At 33.4% G+C, this 23044-nt stretch overlaps 1 protein-coding gene across 1 annotated transcript in view; it reads right to left on the bottom strand.

The window, feature by feature from the left end:
- The window catches only part of LRRIQ1 (leucine-rich repeats and IQ motif containing 1), a 112797-nt gene that overhangs the window by 11224 nt on the left and 78529 nt on the right, over window positions 1-23044 (bottom strand). The window contains exons 24-26 of the mRNA XM_010561838.1: window positions 10620-10752; window positions 8992-9052; window positions 4118-4238 (exon numbers count right to left, since the gene is read on the bottom strand). Of these exons, the coding sequence (XP_010560140.1) occupies window positions 4118-4238; window positions 8992-9052; window positions 10620-10752 (315 nt within the window). The remainder of the gene's footprint in view (window positions 1-4117; window positions 4239-8991; window positions 9053-10619; window positions 10753-23044) is intronic.

Below are 23044 nucleotides of genomic sequence, written 5' to 3'. Positions count from 1 at the left end.
TTTTTTTAATTTTTTCCTGGAAAGCAGTGTTTTACTGATATCAGAGGCTCCCTGAAAGACTAGAATTCAGGGAAGAGAAGAATTAAGAATTCTGAGCAGTATTTCAAATAACAATTAGAGGCACAGTTCCCATTGCATTCCACTTCAAATTCTGGTGCTTCTGGAAATCTCTGTCTAAAGATTGCAGTTCGCAAGACAAGAAGTACAATGAAAATAAAGTTTAAGATTTGCAGAGAAAAGAAAACCACAAAATTGTGATGGCAGTTAGACAATGTAAATATGTAGGAGACTCATCTAAAGGTCCAACATTGGTTGGCCAGAACCAGATTAGGATGATAGAATGGAGTTGATGATTGTCATAGCCTACTCACAAACTGGACATTGGTATAAAAAAAATCATCCTGACTAGCTAGGTATAAAAAAAATAATTACTTCTAATTCTTGCAAAATATTTCTATGCCCACCTTGCAACTTAGTGGTGACTACACTACCAATGTTCAGGAAAGTATTAAAACAAAAAATATAACCAGCAATGCACATCAATATTTATGGAGTTAATAAAAATATCAGTGAGTGTAGGACCTATACGTGAATCTTGCTTAACTCTGACTAAGCCACTAACCATCATGGCTCATGTATGTGTATTACAGAGAAATTATACCTCAGGGAAAAAGAATTTTTTTCTGTTGTTTTTTACAAAAGCAAGGTAAGTTTATGTGAAACTGAAAGGCAGAAAATATAATTAGCAAAAGGTCATTCTAACACACCTACTTTTGCAATTTACTGGCACTAGGTACCACAGAGATTAAGATCTTAGCAGTGGTCAGACAAGAACAGACAAAAAAACCCCAACCAAAACCCACCTCAAGAAATAGAAAAGAAAAATTAGTTACCAGGGAGCATAAAGAAATAACTACGATTTCTGGAAGGAATATAAAGTAGTGTGTTTGAGAACATAATGTATTGGCCATCAGTAGAGGCAAGGTCCTAAATTAGACAGATAAGTAGTCTAACTGAACAATTGCCACTCTTTCTTTAGGTTATATATTTTTTTACTTTTTTTTTTTTTTTAATACTGGGTGAATTTAATGCAGTCAATTTTCCCTTTGAACATATAACATGGAACCACATCAAATACTTCAAGTACACAAATGCTTTCCTTAAACTGAGATATACTCTGTCCGCAGCATTTCTTTTATTCCTTAATTCATTTTGTTTTGGCAAGGAACAGAACTAAGTTAGTTTAGGATTAATTTACTCCATCCAGCTTCTTCAGAAAAAAAAAAAGTAAATTTGGGTGATAAAACCCTTAAAATTCTTTAACCAGGAATTCTAAGAACCTATCTTTGGAAGATAAGATCTACAAAAAGTACCTCAAAATTGGGCAGCTCCCCAAAGTATTTCTGAGAATCTTGACTTAGCCTTTCTAAAATGCCCTTTGAATTAAAGGATAATAACTTTGAAGCATTGTATGTTTTATCTTTAGAAAACCATGATCATTCATGTACAGTCACGTCCCTGTAGTATATTAAATGCATTTTATTTCACTATCATATGTATTTGAGGTTTTTTTGAGTAAATATTCCTAAAATCATGTATCTTGCATTTTTAGACCTCACTTTGCAGCCCAGAGGATCTCAACAATTTATTGATACAATTACTGAATTACAAATTATGTATAAGAAACACATATCATATCCCCAACTAATATCTCTGATATATACTAACATCTCTCTCAGTTGTATGGCAGAGTTTGCCAAAGACTTCCCACCAATAATTAAAAAGAATTCTTAGCAACAACCAGGAACATGGATGTTGCAAAGTGAACTTAGTAACATTTTATTCATTAAAGCTTGTCAAACCATTGAAGTTGAATTCTCCTGAAAAAAATGGTACAGGAACTTGATTTAATAATTCATTCAAATGGCAGCACCTCTAAGGGCACAGCATCTTTTCTAAGCTCTTCAGCAATACAAGTGCAGGCTAACTCAAAAGGAATACACTTACTAACTCAAAACAGTTTCTAGGCTTCTTCATTAAGTATTTCAGAAAGCAAAACCAGGAGAGACAATACAACAGGAAAGTATTTTATAATGAATACATTATAAATAAAGGCAAAATTTCTAATGTTTTCAGATTAAGGATACCACAGGTTTAATAATTTATTTTCAATTATTGGAAAGCAACAGTCTTTGGATAATAAACATGTTTATATGCTGCATATTAATTGTACAAAGATAATAGTCATGTCTGGTTTTCTATCTAATACGCATTAAAATTTAATATATCATCACTGTTTAATTTCTCAAATCCATGATGAAAAAATTTATATAGATGCTTATGCAGAAATGCATACAGAAAGACCTAAGACCTGGGCCTTTTTTTCCTTAGTTCCTGAACTACTGAAAGGAGAATGAATATGTAATTGTGCTGTAGTAGATGTGTATTTTATAAAAATACATATATATTACCAGCCACTGTAAACTATCTCTCTATTTCTTACACTTACGACTCTGCCAGTCGATTGTTTTTTCCTGCTCCTTTCCTAGGCTCTTCTTTTTGACGGTATACTACAATGACACTCTTTTTCTTTACTGTTCCCAAGCTCCTAACATTGGCAAGTTCTACATGCCTATCTTCGTCGAAAGAGCTTATTCTCATTTATTTTTCTGGATAGAGGTATAGTGTAGGTTACAATCTAGACAGCAGTTATACATTACTATGAATACAGTGTATACTATTTAACTCAATCACATTCAAGATATGCATACATTCTATTCTGAATATATTAATATAATTATAATTTTGCCATTGACATCAGTAGCTCACACTTTTCTCACCTAAATTCAGGATCTTAGCAATTAGGAATCTTATCTAATTTAAATGGCGAGACTTCATCACTAGCCAATGGAGAGAAACAGGAAAACTCAGGGCACAATTCATTCTTTTTTAAGATGGCAGGCAGACAGAAAGAATCATATTCTTGTTCCACGGATACAATTAACTTAGACTAGGATGATAAATTTTATCTAATCTAATTTTAGGAATGTAAATCAAGTGAATAAGCATGGACAAATTGTACTCACTGTTATTTTTTGCCTGTGGTGGACTAATATAATGTAAATATAACTTTATTCCAAAGCCTTTACAAAGTATGTCAGAAAAATAGACATATTAAGTATTTTTACATGTTTTCCTTGAATTTTGTTTTTCATTGAAAGTGAAAAGTCAGCATATATGAAAACATAATCAAAAAAGCAAATCCAGCAATTACATATAATTTATGAAATAACCTGATTTAGTTTGTCAGAAAACATTTCAAGAAACTTCACTACTTAAACAGTTTTACGAATATGAATAATTTTGCCAAAGTTATTTAATACGGCTTATATTTTCTGTAATGTACATTTTTGAGGTTTGAAGTTTTATTTATTTGGAAAAGACAGTGTACACAAATGACAAAATATAGTATGTCATATTATTAGAAATATATTAACATTTTCTTCAGTTACATTACACAAAATAAAACATGAAACTTAAAATGCAACCATTTTAGGACTTTCAAGTATTATTTTTTCAATTTTTCTATATAGAGATTCTCTTGTTAATTTGTATGACATTAGAGTGGTAAAAATATAAGGCTTTAAAAGGATCCTCTGCCACTGAGCTATAGGAAGTTCAGTGGGATGCATATACTACAGCATAATTGGTAACCAACATGACAGAAATCTGTGACTCGATGAGGATATGTGTTCTGGTATTCAGTTAACAAAACATGTATTTTCCAAACCTCTTTTGGAAAAAAAAATTAAGGAGATCATTAAAAAACCCACTCTGTTTTATAATTTAGAGAAAAGAAAATCTTTTAAGAACTCGATCATCAGAAGACCTAGCATACGTCACTGGGAACTTCCCATTAAAATCACAAGAGGAAAGTCTATTGATATTAATGACGCAGTTTTTAAGCAGAACTGTAGAAAATGTATGAGAAGGTTTTAAGTAAGAAAGAAACAGAAATATAAGTAGCATGTGTTATTAGGGATTCCAAGCATGCTCAGTTCCACCTAGCATTTTAAAGTGATCTTTAAAACTGATATTGAAAAAACCCATAACTTACTTGAAGATCTTGCTGAGTGTCTGTGTGGCTGCTTATTTTTTTCTCTGTTCTCAGTCAAAGCACTTCCACTGGCCATGGAAACAAGGTCTAAATCCATGTCTTCTCTGCTTACAGGGCTTGCCTGGAAGCAGTGGGAGAGAATGTACACAATCATGAAACAAAATATAACATTTTCTGAATGCAGCTCACATTACCCCAAATAAACAAACAGGGTCTGTCAAACAACCTTCTTCAAAATGATACCACAATCCTTTATTGTTGCCTAGGCTGAACAAATGCACTATGTCAAAGCATTTTTGTAAATAAGAGCCGATCTTAAAATTGTGGTTTGTGATCTGAGTCAGTGCAACAACAAAAGAAAACATTTTAGTACAGTAATTTTGAAGAAAATCAATCTTGCAGATGGCTGATGAAACCTTAAACAGCTTAAGATCATTTACTGACCAGTCTATAATTTAAGTTATAGTTGAATGTCAGAGATGTCATATTGGATTATTTTCTGCAATATTTATGTTTTATCCAGGACACATATTAGTTCAATCAGTCAAGGGCCCAGTAAGTAATTCAATCTTTTAGTTTTTTGCTAATTAACCATAACCATCAGACAGCATTTTAATTATACTTCGGGTAAGAGTATTATATTAATTATAAACTTCTAACATCCAGTGTTGGTACATTTTGGCATGAGGCACGTTACCTGCACATAAATATGGCAAAATAGAAAAGAAAATCATATTTACTCAACAACCCCCCCCTTTCCTTGAAATGGAAAGCTAGTCAACACCAAAAGCAGCCATCTAACAATACTGTTGACTGGATACTAAGGGCCAGTAACAACAACAGGGAAAAATCAGACACTGCAGAAGAGGGATCTACAAAATCCCCAGCGTAGAGTCAGTCAGCTGGAAGTACTGAACACAAGGACATACTTTTCTAGTCTCTGGAGCTTCAGGAGTGGAGGCCAGAAGGCAGATTAAGTCTTTCCTCTATCTGGGCTGAAAAGCCCCAAATCCTTTCAGAAGCTAGGTGTCTAACTGAGCAGAGTTCTTTTTTTTTATAAAAACAAACAAACAACAAAAAAGGAAAGACTATGCTAGTGGTAATGTCCCCAAACTTTTGCATAAGATCGTAGTAGCTAGAGTGCTCGATCAGGAATCGAGAGACCAGGTCTCAACTCCTTCCTCGGGGGGTTGAAGCCTGCAGCTCCCTTTTTCTCAGGAAAATGCCGTTTCTATAAAGTTGTAGGCTATTCTGGAGGAGACGATCTCCAGACTTCCTGTTCAAACCAGTTCACTGTACCAAGAGCAGCACCGCACCAATGCAGACAGGCTTTGTAGTCCAGCCTAACTCGGAGAACTCAGATGAAATGGAGCCCTGTTTCATTTCTTTGTCTTTACCCAGTCACTGTTTAATGTAAAATTCATTAAAAAGTTCATGCGTTTTCAAACCGACAACTCCAAAGATACAGAGATTTTACACTCTTCCTTAGTGACTGCGTACCCGTTGTGTCAGCACAGAAAGTTCGTCCCTTGTTTTCTGATCCTTGCCTTTTCTATGTTTAATGACCATGATTTTAAAGTTTTGCTTTGCACAGGTAGCAGGCTGTATTATTGCTGTTAACATCAGTATTTTATTTTCTCTTCCACAGCAGTGTCAAGAAACTTTGAAAACAGTTTTATCCTGCCAACTCTTTACATTTTTGGCCTTAATATTTACAGTCGCTTTAAGCTTATGAGAGCTCCGTATGTTCAAAACCTTTAATAGAAACCTTTCAGTCTTTCCTTTGTAGAAATAAAGGAATCATTGTGATGCTCAGAGAGATTCACACCAAAGGAATTGATCATTCTTATTTCTATCTAATGTGTTTCAACACACAGCAGAAGTTTTCTGATGTCCCAATTCCCAAAGACCCAGGAGGCCACAGTATTTTAAAAAACTAACCTTTCCACAGAATTATTATCCAATCCCTACCATCAGAGAACCTGAGCCTTCATCATCTTGTAGACAACAATATTCAATGTTATATGCTAGATTTTAATAGGGCTGTCTGGCTCTCATGTAAAATATTAGTTATTTTCTTTCAAATAAAGAGAAGTGTTTTCACCCAATTACAGTCAGAGTAATATTTAAGGTTGTAATAATCACTGGAGCAAACTTAATTTCAGGTTTGTAAAGAACCTGATTGAAAGCCCCCTGAAGCTAATTAAAACCTTCCCTTTGACATTTATAGCTTAGAGCCAAAAATTTGGAAGACATTTAAGATACTGGTACACTTTTTCACACAGTGCAGTATTGGACTTCCATCTGTAGCGATCACCATATTTAACTCTTCAGACTTTTCACCCTTAGTTTTACTACTACAAACCTTTTTTTTTCCAATTAACTGGAAATTAGTTTCAATCAGGAGGAATCTTTGCCTTGAATACAGCTCTGCATCTGAGTATTTGTCTGTTCCTATGTGACCTTCTGAGGTAAAAAGTGCTTTTAAATTCAAGTTATATCTTAATGATTTGGAGATACTGATTAATAGTGAAGTGGTTAACCATGTAGGTTCATACAGAGATGGATCAGGAAGTCTATCCTACTTATCATTCAGCAAAATCATTTTAATTTCAAGTGTCCAGTTTAAACTGTAAGTCAGCATACCTTCCTACGCCCTTATGTAGTAGTAGTAGTAGAGCAAAATCATCAAAATGATCAAGATTAAATAATAAGGTCTTAGATTTACCGCAGGTTACTACATAGGGTTTATTCCCCAATGAGAAGGTTTAAGACTTTATTGTTAATATGGAACCACTGAAATACCATTTTGTATCCATGAAAAAGAATGTCTTAAATTCTTGGAATGTGCACAAATATCACTTAGAAAATTATATTAATTTAGTACTTTCAGAATGCAGGCTTATGTAACACATACAAATCAAGGATCCTATTACACACCAGGAAACCTTATGATCGAGCATATGACATATGAATAAACTACTGGAAATGCCCAGGAATGCTTTCCTCTTCAAATTATCTTTTTCTTTTTTCTTTTTTTTTGTTTTGAAAATGTATATTTTCCTCTTTCTTTCAGTTTACCAGAACTTTTTGATAATGATTGCAGCTGTTAATTCCATTTTTGTCACGATTTTATAGCTTTTAACTGAGTTTCTATGCAAAAGCATTAGGAGTATGGTCACATTTCAACCTTTAAAAGTTAAAAGAACCCATATAAATTTTAAAACCATAATTCTCCAGCCATCTGTGTACAAACCACATCATTATTTCATTGCCTATAGAGTACTGCTTTCTGCATTAGAGATACATTTTATTCCTTTTTCTATTTTTTTACCTTCTATTGCATTTTTCTCTGTATTTCATTCATGTGGAACAGCTATGTAATTATGTGGCACAGGCTGTGACAATCATTGCCAGTTATGTGGGCACACCACATAATACTGTTGTGGGATTGCAGCAGTATTTTGTGGACAGAACTGCTTACTGCAAATAAGATACAACCTACCTATGTGCACATACGCTTACTGATAATTACATAATATGTAATTTAGATAACATTATTAGATTATGATTTGCTCAAATTAGAGCAGTTGCTGTTTTAGACCTAACAAATAACTATTAGTGCTGCTGCAACTAAAACCCATCACAACGGTTGCCTCGTTCATGATTTCAGCCACTAAACTTTAACAGGAACCTAAGAATTGGACACAACCCATGCCAGAGAAAAATCTTTGACAAAATCTGACTTAAAGAAAATAGTAATAGTAACATCTAAGTCTTAAAAGCATTTTTTCAACAGTGAATGTTAGAAGAGTTCATGGAAGCGTTACCAAAACATGCATATTGCATAGGTGGTGAAGCTAAGGTAGACAGAGGTTAGAAAGGGCCAAGATTGCTCAGAGTACGGAATGAGGCATATGACACATCATCTAACTGGGAAATACTTTTTATACAACATTTTACATTATATATATGAATATAAGACACTAATTCTGTATAGTTTGTAAGTTTTTGCCCCATTTTTTTAACCCCCACATGATTACAGAAACAAGAATATTGCTACTTTGGCAATAAAATGTGAAGTGTACACATATAAAGAGAGAGAGTATTAATTGGCCTGTAGGCATCATAACACTGCTCACTATCAAAGGAACTTCTGGGCATCTCTGACACTGAATCTTTTAATTTTGTAAATCTTCAGACCGTTAAATCGCTCATATTCCCCCTCCTGCCAAACTACAGGACTACCCATTTCAGAAAATACAATTTTTTTAAAATGTTTCAAAGAAAAGAATGAACCATGAAAAGAGTAGAGGGCATTTTATGATGTAGAAAAATACAGAAGAGAAATTGTAGGAATAAGTCTGATTTTATACAGTTTTTAATAATGTCACTGTATTAATATACAAGTCCAACTTACTGCCTTTCAATAAATGACACTGTGGGCATATTAGAATGATTTAGGTATGTGACTTACAGATTTAAGAACATTTAAACTTGTCTGATTGACAAGAATATATGTTTTCAGTCAATAATGTAACCAGTGCTGAACCATATTTAATTTTTTTTAAACATTTTTCAAAAGGTTGATTTAGAAGCTTTAAAAAACACACAGTAGCATTTGATGTCTTAAAAACAAAGCCAGTATCAGATCATGAAACTAGAACCCTATGTACACACATGGGTTCTTGTGCTCAAACATCTTCTTCTGAGCTCCATCAATGGGTGACTTGATTGCTAAATAGAGACGACATTAAAGAATTATATTCAATCAAAAAAAATCTCCTGGTTGTTTTTACACCAAGTATGCGTTTGGAAACACCATCAAGGCATAGCTGAATTCTGCAAAATCCCACAAGGAAACAAGTTCTTACCACAAGTTGTACTCGTCTACTGTCACGTATCACAGGATCTAACTCAGGCAAAAAACGACAGCTGGGAAAAATGTAGAATAGAAATGTCAATAAATCCCACTGTACTGGGTTCACTAAAATACCTGCACAGAATCTTTTCCTGGAAACAATCCTGCTTAAGTAGAAATGATACTATTTAAATTGATTCTATGGTTAAGATGTATCAGAGTAATTAATATTAATTGATAAAGTATCAGAGTAATTAATATTAAAATTTTTGTACTTAAGATTAAAATCAATAAATCATTAACAATTAATATTGTTCATTCCAATGACAGAATACTAATTTAAAAATATAAATGTCAATAAATGCAACCATGCATGAATTATTGCAGGTAGTGACATAAATTATAGCCAAACCAGTTGTCACATTACTTTATGTAGGAATAAAATTGTTTTCAGTTACATAAACATATCAGCGGTTCTAAACAGCCTACCAGTGATATTCCAATGGAGATCAGTGGGACTTTTGCCACATTCAGAAATGATATCATGATCTTAAAAATGTCAGTACAAATACTAGTGCATAGCACACACCTGCAGACGTAACATTTAAAAAAAATATCCTTTATAAATTTCCATGTCTTCTTACTTTCAAATATCATTACATGTTCTGTTCCAGTGTTTTCATTCAAATTAAAAGTCATGGCAGTTACCTTAAACAAACACTTGGAGTGTTTCACTATTACGGAACACGACTGACAGATAAATATTTTCTAAGGAATATATGCTGCATGTATTTCCTACAGTCATTGTTACAATTTAGAAATGTGGAATATTTTTCCATACAAAACATAACAATATGCACTCCATTTCATTACAAATTAAATACATTTTTAATGAAAATAAAGTTAAAATGCTTACACTAAACCCATTGCTTGCCTACTGACACCTTGTTTGGTTTTATTAGAGGTGCTTGGCATTGTGTCTACTAATGACTTCACTAAGATATCAATGGTTTACATTGAATTTATGACCAAAATATACTTACTATGTCTTCATGTTAGTTTAGGGAATGAGATTAACCTTTTCTTTAATTGTATTGATATTTTACCAGTTTAATTACCAAAATTAAATGTAGAGGAAGCAAGTTTACAACATTTTACTAAGTATACTAGGAAGATGTTAAAAGTTGGGTTTATGTTTTGAAGAAAAAATATAAATTTATACTATCTAGTTAAAAAGTGGGCTTTTTACTTCCTTAATCAAATCTAACAATATAGGTAATGTTACAGTTGATCTAATTACATAAAACCATAATATATACCAATAAAGTTATAAAATATATGATGAATAAGCAGTTTTTTCTACACTCTTTACAATATAAAAACCACTGCATTGCTAGCATAAAGCTATGTACATATTTATCACAAGATTCTGCACTGTTTATAATTTCATTATCACTGTGGAAGAAGTATCTGTACAACTACTAAACCAATTCTAAAGAGTACCATGTTTGGGACCCGGAAATATGGTGTACTGTCTGCTAGCTACAAAGTCATGTTTGTTTTAGAACTATTAACCTAGGTTTCACTTTACAAGATAAATTTACAATAAAAAAAAATCTAATTTAAAGGCAATGACCTCACCACTTCATATTTTTGGAACTGGCTCCTTCATAATCCAAAAGCTGTGTATGAAGCCATTGGTATGTAAAGTCTTTTCTCCTTTGTAATTTCTCATCTAAAGTAGTATCCAGCTGAGAAAATTCTTCTTTTTTACCTGGGGAGGAAAAAAGATACTCCTGTCTTTCATTATTATTTTAAAATATAATTTTTTTAATATTCCCCAGATATATGCTGAGCATATTGCCTTTTACAAAACATAAAAGACAATTACTTAATTTTCTTGCAAAGTGTCCAACTGACTTGAATTTCTTCAGGTATATTTAAAAAACAGTTTTAAATTAATTTTGAATTTTATGGTTTATTTTCTCTTTTGGGATTAAATATTTGCCTTCTGAATAAATTTGTTTTTATTGGGAAATAAGATTCTCCTTTATTCTGAAATATATATAGAAATACATATTATACATAAATTGCTTGTCATAGCATCTGTGAATATTGTTTATTGTGCTATTTCTATCTTTAAAAATACACATTCATTTATATTTAAAATTCTATTTACCAAGCTATAAGGTAAAAAAAAAAAAAATCACCATTATATGCAAGAGTGGACACATGGCAATCTTATTCCTCTGATCTGTCTTTTACTGATATGATTTATTAAGACATTTTAATGGCAATTTCCGATATTGGATTTCAAAGCACTTGCATACACGATACTACTTTTCACAAATTACTACCTACTTTTGGATCACAAAAGACACCCCAAGATAGAGAATAAAACAGTGACATTATGGAAAAATTCTGGAGATCTTTCAGGTTTTGGGATAATTCTGGTTGCACGGGGACGGATTAGATTAGATAGATTAGAATAACTGTTTATCTTCTACCCTTATACATCAACTTCATAGGTTATGCCTTTTTAGCACCTTCAACTCAGGGCTTTTATGAGATATCAGAAAACTTTTTTTCTGTACAAAAGTTTTTTGTTTTTCTCTTCAATACCATTTCTGATGACACTGAGTTATCCTCCCTCTTGCTGACTATTCCTTTTTTCCTTTCAAAGATTTTTCTTTCTCTCAGTGAGTGATAGGTGAATTTAGCAGCTACTAGAAGTTGCTCGGTAAACTGTAGGAGCATGCCTGTCCTTTTGCACTTGAACCAGCAAAGAATGTAGGTCACCTCACTTTGTATCAAGTTCATTTGTCCACTATGACTGATTTAACTATCAGTAACTGTAGAGGATGGGGGGGAGATGTCAGAACTGCCTTCGAGGTGAATGGTTTCCTCATACTACTTATTTTAAGCCTTGGTTTTCATTCAAGTTTTGACCACATAAACTGGAGTTACAGGCTATTCACCAACTCACTTTTTAAGAGGTTTGCTACATTACCTGTAGTATTTTTTAAACTAATCCTTCTGTAAAAATGATAACTTACTTTGCATAAGCTGCAAAATGTAGTTCCTCACTTGCATTTTAGCTGGCTTTGCAGTAAGCTCATTGCTTTCATCTTTTAGTTCTAAGGGAATATTGTTAAAGTGTCGTAGCTTCTTATTTCATAGTCTGAAATACAAATGTCTTTTGGTTGTGCTCTCCATTTATCTTGGTATAGAGAATCTCTATTCAAACCAAATCCTTTCCTTAGGCTGAACGTGCTCAACTGCCAAACCCATAATTAGCCTATTAAAATTAGGCAAGGTCCTGGTCCAGAATATGAAGTCGTATATGTCTTGCTAGTGACTCACAGACTAGAACTTAGGCAGAAGAATTTATCCTCAGCTGATGGAAAGAACTCTCATTTACCTCCTTAGGAAGACAGAAAATGAAAAGCTTGGAGGGACAGTCACTGTATCTACCCAAATGAGGTTGTGAGGGCTGACTAAAAGGGTCGAGCAGTGAACTGCTCAATCAGTGCTAAATATTAAAATATACAGAGTCATAATTACAGAGTTCATCACCTTCCTTGATTAAAAGTGGGAGCCATTTCTTCTTTTCTAAGTTTATGATAGTGCCTTCCCCTGTTGCTGGTTCAGGAATACAGTTTTCTGACCTTTACATTTTGAAAATGTATAGGTTCAAAGTCTGCAACTACACTGGTACCCCTATAGCTCTTCAGATGAAGAAGATGCTGATTTATAACAGGAGTAAGAAACATTCTGTATGACTTCCTAAGAGCAGTCCTGGAGACTGAACCTTCTGCATATGTTCTCCAAAGAGGAATACGTCCCCAGGAAATTATCTTTAGGTTTTTTCTTATCTGCATTTACAGAAAAGTTGGTCCAGTATTACCATCTTTCTCAGGAGAATTACTTCTTCCTATTAAAAGGATCAGCATTATTTATGCATTTACTCAAATGTGTGTTACCTTTTCCTCCATTAAAAGGGAGATCAACGTAGGGATTTAAAACTAGTATTAGAAGTTCATGTCTGAGTCTGCGTGTCAGTGATGGTCAAAAGAAGATGCACATACAATAAGCTATGATAAAATTTAGAAAAAAATGAATACTTTTAACTTGCCCAGTTATTTTTCCAAAATGATTGTTAATAATCTGCCTTAGTTGCAGTTTGAATTTTTGACTGAATTATGTTTGAAACACAAGTGCCTTTATTTAATAAAATTTAATTTTATTTTTGCATGTTAATTATTGAAACATTTTTGAAACAAGAAAGTGACCAAGATAAAAGTGCACACAATAGGGTTTTTTTTCTTAAAACTATGTATTCTATTAAACAGAGTATTCTTGTTCCATATTAGTGTTAATAGCAGCTTTTTTTCTCAAATGGGCAGACACTGTTCAATATTTTGTTTAATAATGCTGCAGAAAACTATATTCTATTTTTTGATTTGGAACATACCCATATTCTTACTTTTTAATAGTAACATCTTTCTTTTTAATTTGTATGGAAAAATAGTATGTTCTGAATTAAAACACAGCATTATCACTTTTCTATTCCACTTATGAACATCATGTGTTTGAGGATCTGTTGTAGCAGTATCATTAACATGTATTTGCTTGATAGCTTTCTTAAATTAGGGCTCTGGGTTTTCTTAAAAACCTGGACCTGATTTTGTAGAAGTACTAACACTCACAAATTCCACAGAAGTTCCAAAGAGCTGTAAGCATTCTGCATCTTTGAAATGGATCAGACCTATAATCTTTAATTGTTAAACCCAGACAACTCTTAGAATATCAAAGGAAAAAGGAATACATCAAAGGCGGCACAACTCCGTCAAAAACCAAATTAATCTCAGAGGTATTTAAAGTATCGTACCCTCATTAGATTATCACTTCTAAGCTTTCAATCTTTTTGACTTCTTTTTACATGACACACACGTTAATAATTTAAGATTGGAATAGTCTTACATTTGGCATCAATACAGTAATGATTTTTAGGTGTTGCCAATTAATCATATACACACACACTGTACACTTAGGCCAGATCCAATGCAGCTTTCAGGGGCACCTACTGCCATTTTCCTACAGAATTTGGGCACCTAAGTAGAGAGAACTTATTCAGTAGAACTTGGGCACCTGAAATGTCCTTGGAACTGAACGTTACAGGAAAATAAATTCTTTTCTAGGTCTCCAAACCAACATGCAAACTCTTAAGAACCTGAGCTTTGGGATCCAGAAAAACGTCCTCCTCCATCTGTCACATTTGTTTGTTGGGCACACTCTGAGACAGCACGACTCACGTTCCGTTTAAAATATGGATGCTACTTACGTACTTTAAATTAGACTATCTCTGGGTAATCTATTAAGTGAGTTAAAGGGGAGGGGGTAAGAATCTGTGAACTACTTCTGGTGAAGTGCCCTAAATTCTAGATAGAGTCAGTTTTCTTCTCGTCGGTTTTTCTTCAAGACTGATGCATCTTGTGCCCTCAGCTGTAGCAGTCGGCTTTAAAAAGAGGATTGAAACATACCCAAAGGGAATAGCTTGGCATGTGGAAGATGGAGATTCAAATCTCACTAGGCTAAGGAGTACCTGAAGCCTGTTTCCCACTGCCTAAGGAGTACCTCACACCCACGTTCCCCAGTGCTAGGGCAAGTGTTCTTAAGAGCAAGGCAGTATACAAAAAGGACGATGGCTACATAGTGTCTAGATTCAGGGTGATCTTTCAGATTCTGCATTTTAGTTTTCAGATTCTATGCCCAGGAAACACTGATCCTGATTGTTGTAAATCCCAGTTAGCTACTCAACTCTTTGTCAATTTATATGCAAGAGGATGCTGAGGAACTTGATTCAACGCAGTGATTTTTTTTTTTTTCCAAATCTATTTGTTGATGATGGGAAGATAAAAGGTCTAACCTTAAGATGTCATATGTTTCTTGAAACAGAAATGTGTGGAGAAGTCTGCAGTGTATCCAACCTTTTACAGTTAAATTTTGTGTTTAGAGGGTGATTTAATTCACTTCAAAACCTGCTTCATACAGAATACAATACAAATAAAGTAAGAGACTAAGAAAACTAAGACCTACAATGTGAAAGAAGGGCTTGGAATTTCTACAGCATTCTAAGTTTTCCTCCCTGAATATAAAAATCTGTGACCAGAGTTAATTTTCTCAATATGTATTCTGGAAATGGTGCTTTTAATATAGGAATTAAGTAGCTGAGCTTGGGTATAAAATTAATGTCTGTGCTATTAATACATTGAAATTTTTCTTATCTGTCAGTATTCTGGTATACATTACTGGTCAGCAATATATATTATCAGGACATGTGTGTGTTTGAGTGTACAAAGTCTATAAAAATATTATTCTGAATGAAAATGTAAATTATAATACCCTGCAAGGATTTTTATAATTTATCCTATGTCTTCTATAAAGTTATGTTATAATACAAATTAATAAATAACCTTGAAATCCCAAACCTAAAATCCAACTTTTTATCTCATTTTCTCCATATGTTAGTCCACAAACACATTATTTCTGTCACAACATGTGTAATATACACAGAACAGAAAGCAAGAACAACATAAGTAGTAACACTGCTATCAAGGCAAGAAACTGAAGAATTTGGAAACAGACAGGAAAATAACAATTAAAAACCCACAACAACCCTCCCACCTCCACCCCTCAAACCACCCAGAAACATATAGTAGAATGTAAGAGAAATGAGAGGAATTTCTTCTCTTCCACAAAAGGTTTGACACATTTGTCAGAAGTCAACTCTGTCAGAAGTCACTAAATACACCTAAGCATTACATAGCAATCACTACGTGCCCAAAATACTGGTTTTGGAAAAAGAATGGCATTTAGAGTGGTCTTTAGCATGCTCACAGGTATTCAGTGAATACATTTATATTAGCAATATATGTAAGACTTCAGAACAGTTGGTAATATCATGTGGCAGTAATTGATACAGAGTTCTTTTCATGTAAAATTATAGTATCTCCAGATAATGTTTGTTTATCTACAACTCAGGTCTGGAATTTTCAGATAGTGAAACACATACATCTTACCTTAAAAACACAGAAACTTGTTTGTGACGTAGCTACACTGTACGGATTAGTTAATTTTAGATGTTACTTTTTATCTGAGTAACTTCTGACTAAATCAACTTCCATCTCTAGGAACAGAATGAATGAAATAAAAATATTTATAGCACACTAAGTGAGTTCACAGCTGAATAAAAGATGAAATAGAATTTTTTCACAAGAATACCACATCAGGTTATGACCTACAAAATTTCTTAATGCTTAAAAAATGCTTTATCAATTACATCACAAGTAGTTTTGAACACGGGAGTGCTGATCAACCCACAACAGCACATCTTCCAAAAATTATAAAAGCAAATAGTGAAAGGAAAAAAATACTTCTGAGGTTTGTTTCTAAAACTTGTGCCCTTTTTCTCTTTTTACCAAGTATTTCAGATTTTTTACGGACTATAAATAAGGTCTACTATATTACTATTCCATCTGCAAACCTCGTTCTCTAACCTCTTCATCAGCTATTGTAATAATTTCCTTTCTACCACATGACTGTTCCTGACCTCACCTTCACACCATTCTTGACTGAATCCAGGTATTCACCACACTCTCAGTTAAGACCATAGTCTTTATTTTGGCTGTCCTTCTTCTCCATGTTCGCTTCTATTTTTTGCTGTCTTTTACACTGTGCTCTCTTTCTGGGTAATTAACAACTGTAATAAAGCTTCACCTACTTAGTTCATTCTGCTTTACCACAGGTTACCACATGGTTACCACATTTCAGCCTGTGCTTTCTCTGTTATCTCTTTGGTGTCTCATTATTAGATTACACAAAAGCTGGAACCCTTTCACTGAGATTCCTAAACCACTGAAACTCAACAAATTTCAGCTTCTGAATTCAAGGAAAACAGGATTTCATACTTGGGTCTTTCCATACATTATTTTCTATTTTGCTACTTGTTCCTGCCTCTGCAAAATATACCACCACCACTATTTATCAGTAGTAATTAGTATTTATCCCTAGTTATTGTTTATGCTCAATTTGTTCCTTTCCCTACCTTCAGTGGTGTACTTTTAAGGCACCTCATTAAAGTTATTTCTCTCTATTTGTACCACAATGGTGTTGATTAAGTTCTCCCAGTATCTCCTGATTATTTAATCTCTTTCATTGCAAACCTCTGATCACGTAAATATATTGCAAACTACTACTCCATATTAAATTGCTTATGTCTTTTACTCTTCTTGTGAACATGGTACATTTCCCTTTGAATTGCTTTATAAGCTTCACTTTCCTGGCACTGACTTCAAGGCAGCATTAAACACTGTTCCTTCCAATTTATCCCACTTTCACAACTGTTATGGGCTGTCACCACTTTCTGTACTCCTCCGTTTATGTTAAAGACAATTTCTCATTTATCTTCTATAACTTTCTTCATAACAATATCAGTTTCATAACATAATATTTCCTTAAGATGTAAAACACCTTTCTGAGTTGATCTATAAACCTAAAGAAATATTTCACCTGAGGTGTGTGCAGGAAGCTCCCACACAGGCAATTGCTGATTTCATTTTTTGCTAATTTATGACTGTTCTGATCTGACTCAGGCTGATTCAGTGAATCTTGGGGTAAGAACTTGAAGATCTATTTGGGGAAAGACATAGGGATTTAATAGTGGAGGGCTAGTAACAATAAAAATGTAAGAATAGGTTGCTTGGGTCAATTAAAAATAAGATACAGAGATGGGAAGAAAAAACAAAGGAATAGTAGTGAACCAGTTTAATATAGACCCACACTCTCTAATAAATTGTATGAGATTCCCTTGTCCACCAAATAAAGAATTATTTCTTTAAAAAACATAAGCCAGAAAAGAAAACAATATTTTGCCATTTGATGAAACTGGTTATTTTGTACCATTTAAATGATTACATTTAGAGTTACGTATACTACTGTTCAAACACATTCATATCAAGGAAATATTCAGCAAAATCGATTTATTTCTTCAGAAAGCTACAACAGTCATTTAGCACTGGAATGAAACATAAGGTTATTTATTTTAACCTCAGTGAATGACAAAGTCAATGTCAATGTTTTGCCATAGAAAAGCAGAAGAAAAAGCAGGAGAATAAACTGCACAAGCATTTGGAAATCTTAAGATTCTAATTTCTCTGAAACCTTCCAAGTTTGGATGTGCAAATATCAAGCTCTAGTGACTAAGTCTATGATTGTGCATGTATTAAATTTTTGATTAAGTGCTATATAATCACTGACTCCACTCAGTTGAAATGGATCAGCTGCTCTGGGTATTTTTTTCTGTACTAAGGCAAGTATTGAAGGCATCCAAGCATCAAACTCTTCAGCCCCAGTACGCTGGACTTTTACATTGTGGTAATAGTATAATAAACAGCTTTACTATTAGGATAGTGAGAAATTTTCATATTGGATTAATGCTGTAGTGAAAGTGAAAACAGATTCTATTTTACTCAGGAATAAATGCAAAGCAAGTGACAGCAGATAGGATGAAGAGTATACATAAAGAAAATTTGAGTATCTCAGCATCTACCTACACACAGACACAGACACACATGCAAAACTTCCTCAGGTTCCCAAAACTTAAGATAGAAGTTGCATTACAACTAAGAACAGACACATTTCTCAGTCCAGCCACCCAAGGGCAGACTTGTTTTATGTATAGGTTGGGAAATAACAGGAAATAGCTTCGTATTTGAAAAACTAAGTTGGTTCTTTCTCAAAAAAAAAAAACCAAACAAAAAACCCCCAACCCCAAACCCCAACTCTACAAAAATGGAGAAACTACAGGGATGATATTCTACCCACATGCACACAAAGAGATGAGTTCCTGATGTAAACTACTCCTTCCTGCAATCAGCACTCTTCAAGATCCACTCAGGCTTTTACAAGTTCAAAAAAGTACATAACAATCCTTACAGCACTATGCTGTACTTTCACATTATTCTTTTCTGTAGTCTTCTATGAACAGGGTGTTCTGTAGTCTATATACTACCTGCTCCAGCCACTCAGCACAGGCAAATTTCAACAGTGCTGCTGAGAAGTAAATTTGGAATACAGCCAAGAGTTACCTAGAGATATTTGGATAGTCAAGGCCCTTGAAGGACCAAAGAAATCAAGGAGGAGTAAAAGAATATTTTGAAATGGTATGGTCAGTGTTTCCATGCTTAGTTATCCATTAGTAAATATAAGGAATAAATAAGATGGAAGAAGATTGAACCTATTTTGGTTATCCTTACTGCCTACACTCTCACATAATTTTTGTCTCATCCCCTAAATCTGCCTGTTACAGACCCTATCTCTAGTTTTTCTCATAATCTTTGGGAATTAATAAAGTCCCTAATGATGGACGTTCTCTGCTGAAAAGAGGAATGGATTTTATATTGCTCAGGAGAAAATTAAGAGATGCATAACATCAAAAATATTTTTACAGAATCTTTTGATAGATTTTATTTCTATACATTCCCAGTTCTTAAGATTAACTGACAGAAACAATCAAGAACTTGAACAGAACTGTTTAGTTGCTCAGTAATGAAGCAATATTCCCAAGCAAGAAAAGATTATCACTTCGTATGGAGTCCGAGCCAGAGGAATACCTTTCTCTAAATTCAATAAACCAAGCAAAATGATTTAAGACATCAGATCTTCCAAAGGAATTCTCAAAAAAACAAATACAAAGGAACATTTTGTAATAGCACAGGAGGTCTAACTACTATGTTGTCCCCTATCAAGAGGGCAAGAAATACAAAATACAATAATTTTACTGAGTGTCACAACCATTAAGGTAGGCTTTGTTTGTACTGAAGGACTTAAAAGTACATGAAAGGCACCAAAAAAATCCAAATCCAACAAAAGATTTGTTCAAAATAAAAATTTGAGGTTTCTATGTGAGAAGGAAATACATAGGACAAGTATAAAAAAAAAAAGTCATCACTCAGGAGCAGCATGAAGTTAGTCAGTAAAACTGACTTACACCCCACTAATGACTGTCTCACAATTTTTATGAACAAGTAATTAAAATATGTAATTTTGTATCACAGCTTGGGAATGTACATTAAAAAAAATCTTTATTATGTTTACTCTTGAGAATAAACATTTTTTCTAGATAGTTATCTGAATAGCACATGAACTTGTTTTTTAGAACTCACGCTCATCAACACACGTGATGTACACAAGTACCATATGTGATTGGCACTTATCAATGCAGAGTAACACTGAAAGTGAAATAATGAAATTATTGTATTAATGTCAATATGTAGTTCAGAGATGAATATCTATGAATTGGTTATCTTCTCTATCTATTACATATACATATAATTTTCAATTTAAAAGTGTTTTATTTTGTGTGGGTGAAACTATTTCTGGCTTACTTTCTGATGTTGACTTGAAATACCTGTTGGTATTTGATGAAGGTACTGTGACAACAATTCACAGCTTTGTCAGTGCAGTAATGCATAACAGCAGAACTGCTCTATGTTGTCAAATATACACACAAAGCCTACACAGACTAAGTGCAAGGCTGCTGTTTAATTTACTTTATAGTAAAACCCAGAGGTACCACTGAAGATCAGGCCTGTCATTATGCCAAACATTCTATAAACAAAGCTTGATTTAATGCTCATTGAATTAAATGGAAAAAAAGTCTCAGATAGACATGGTTCTTTTTCTTAAAACTACATCTAAAGTGAGTTAATCCCCAAGTGTGTACAATTCTTATATATTTATATCCAGCTTAAAAATAACCATAAATACTAAACTTATGAGTGACTATAAATAAATATAGACATAAAAGTACTAATTCTTCTTAAGTTATACTTAATTGGTTGATACATCATGGAAGAAAATAAACAATACAAAATTCCAGTGTCTTATGGATCTATTAAAAAAAAAAAGGGAATTCCATTTGTAAAGAAGGACAGGTAAAAAAAGCAAAACAAAACCACAATTTGCCTACAAGTTGCCCCAGGTTAATTCTTAATTCATATGGCTCAAAGACTTTAGTATTTTTATAGATTTCTTGATTAATTGGACTGAAATTTTCAGCTTGTAAACACATGAAAAATGCAATAACTGAAACATAGTATATAATTTTAGAGAAACCAACACATATTCAAGCGTATGTAGCCCCACGGGTATTGAACTGACTTAATTATATTGATTTTGGATGAGTTATAGTTACAATGGCACAGTTTTTTTCTATCCATGCAGAGAAGGTTTGAATGATTTACCTCACTGAATGAAGAAATCAAGAGCTGAAAAAGGAATAAATTAGCCGTGACTCCTCCTGTTCTTTTATAGAATTTTGTTTAGACCTTTATTTAAATTCTTTTAATGAGAAAATGAGCAAAACAAAACCCCTAGTTCTATTACTGAACATAATTTAATCTCCCTTAAGCTTGACTGTAAATATTTTATTCTTAGAGTAGGTGTGTTTAAATTAGTTTCTTTTTTACTAAACTTTTCAGCTAAACTTGCTACCAAACTCTCCAACTCACTGACATATACATATATATTTCTATGTACATATATATAAAATGTATTTGAAAAGGAGGGAACAAGTTAAACACCATGATAATTTTGAATAGGTGAATTTACCACATGTGCATTCTGTTTATATTTGCAATCGCTTTCAAGACAGCCATAACTAATTAACTTAAAAGTGTAATTTGTTTTACCTGTTGCCTAACAACAGGTAAAACAGTTGTCCATTCCTATCTTTGCTTGTTTGCAGTCAGTTATCTAAGCCCCTGCAAATAGTACAAGAACTTACAGAGCATTAAGGTCTGATCCAGAAAGGAGTGAAACCCCATAAATTCCAATTAGGTAAGCAAACTCCCACTTGAGATCAGGGAATTTCAGTAGCTAATCTTATACTATTTACTCCAGAAGAAGGGAACAGATGATTATATTATGAGTTTTACAACCTTATAGACTAAATTAGGCTATTAAAACTGTATTACCTTACACAGGAATTTGTCTAAAAGATAAAAACCCCCATGATTTAACTGGCTAAACCAAGATTTTACTTCTACTGTAACTGTCATGAAGACGAACAAACAGCATTTCATTGCCAAGCCTGAATGTAACAAGGAAATACCCGCTTTTTGCCTTGTATTGCAGAACTTGTTTTATAAGAAAGATTTTAATACAGTTTCCTTCTCATACAAGATATAACAATTTTAACACAAAGTAATCTGAGTGAAAAGGTGAACAGAATTCTTTAAAACAGCTGAAGAAATAGAGAATTATTAAATGGTAATATTTACAGAAAAGTTTTTAATTTGACTACAAAAGTGAGCACAGAGCATTATTTTGTTCAGCAAGATTTTTCTGCTTTTCTAAAAAGCTAAATACATTGATTAGAAACAGTATGTTAGAGGTATTGATACAGAGGCTAGAGAAAGATATATGTATCTGCAATAAGAATACAAAAAATGCATTTAAGTAAATACAGAAACTTGTCTGCAACTAGTACCACGGTTCTTCAAACTCTCTTTCAAATCTTTGAACTTCTCCATATTCTGGTTCAGTGAATTCATCAAGGGATATTAAAACTGGAGAAATGTCTGAATAGCATCATCATCCTCAAGGCAGCCAGGTCAACAGACTCTCCTTCAGGATTCTGGCTAGAAGAGGAGGAAAACAGGAGAAAAGAATGCAATGATGTAGCAAAATAGTCACTAAAACCAAGATATCTAATTTTCAATGGTATTTAAAAAGTCTTAATTCTACTCACCTTCTCCTGGATTCCAAACAGATTCTTCAGCTTGCACCTGACTAGTCCTGAATAACTACATCTCACGTGCTCTGGGTGCTCAACAGTACTGTCTCCTTGTGCAACTGTATTAATTATGCAATGAAAAAAGGGGATTTCCCCCTACTATTTCTATAAAGAACAAACATATTGTTGATGGGAAATCATAGAAATATATAACACTTTCACAGGGGAAATAAAACAAATTTCAAAGTAAGGAATTAGTATGATGCAC

The sequence above is a fragment of the Haliaeetus leucocephalus genome, unplaced genomic scaffold (assembly GCF_000737465.1).
Source record: "Haliaeetus leucocephalus isolate CR32 unplaced genomic scaffold, Haliaeetus_leucocephalus-4.0 Scaffold151, whole genome shotgun sequence".
Lineage (NCBI taxonomy): Eukaryota > Metazoa > Chordata > Aves > Accipitriformes > Accipitridae > Haliaeetus > Haliaeetus leucocephalus.
The sequence above is the reverse complement of the archived record's forward strand: the minus strand, read 5'-3'. Positions and strand labels throughout refer to the sequence as shown.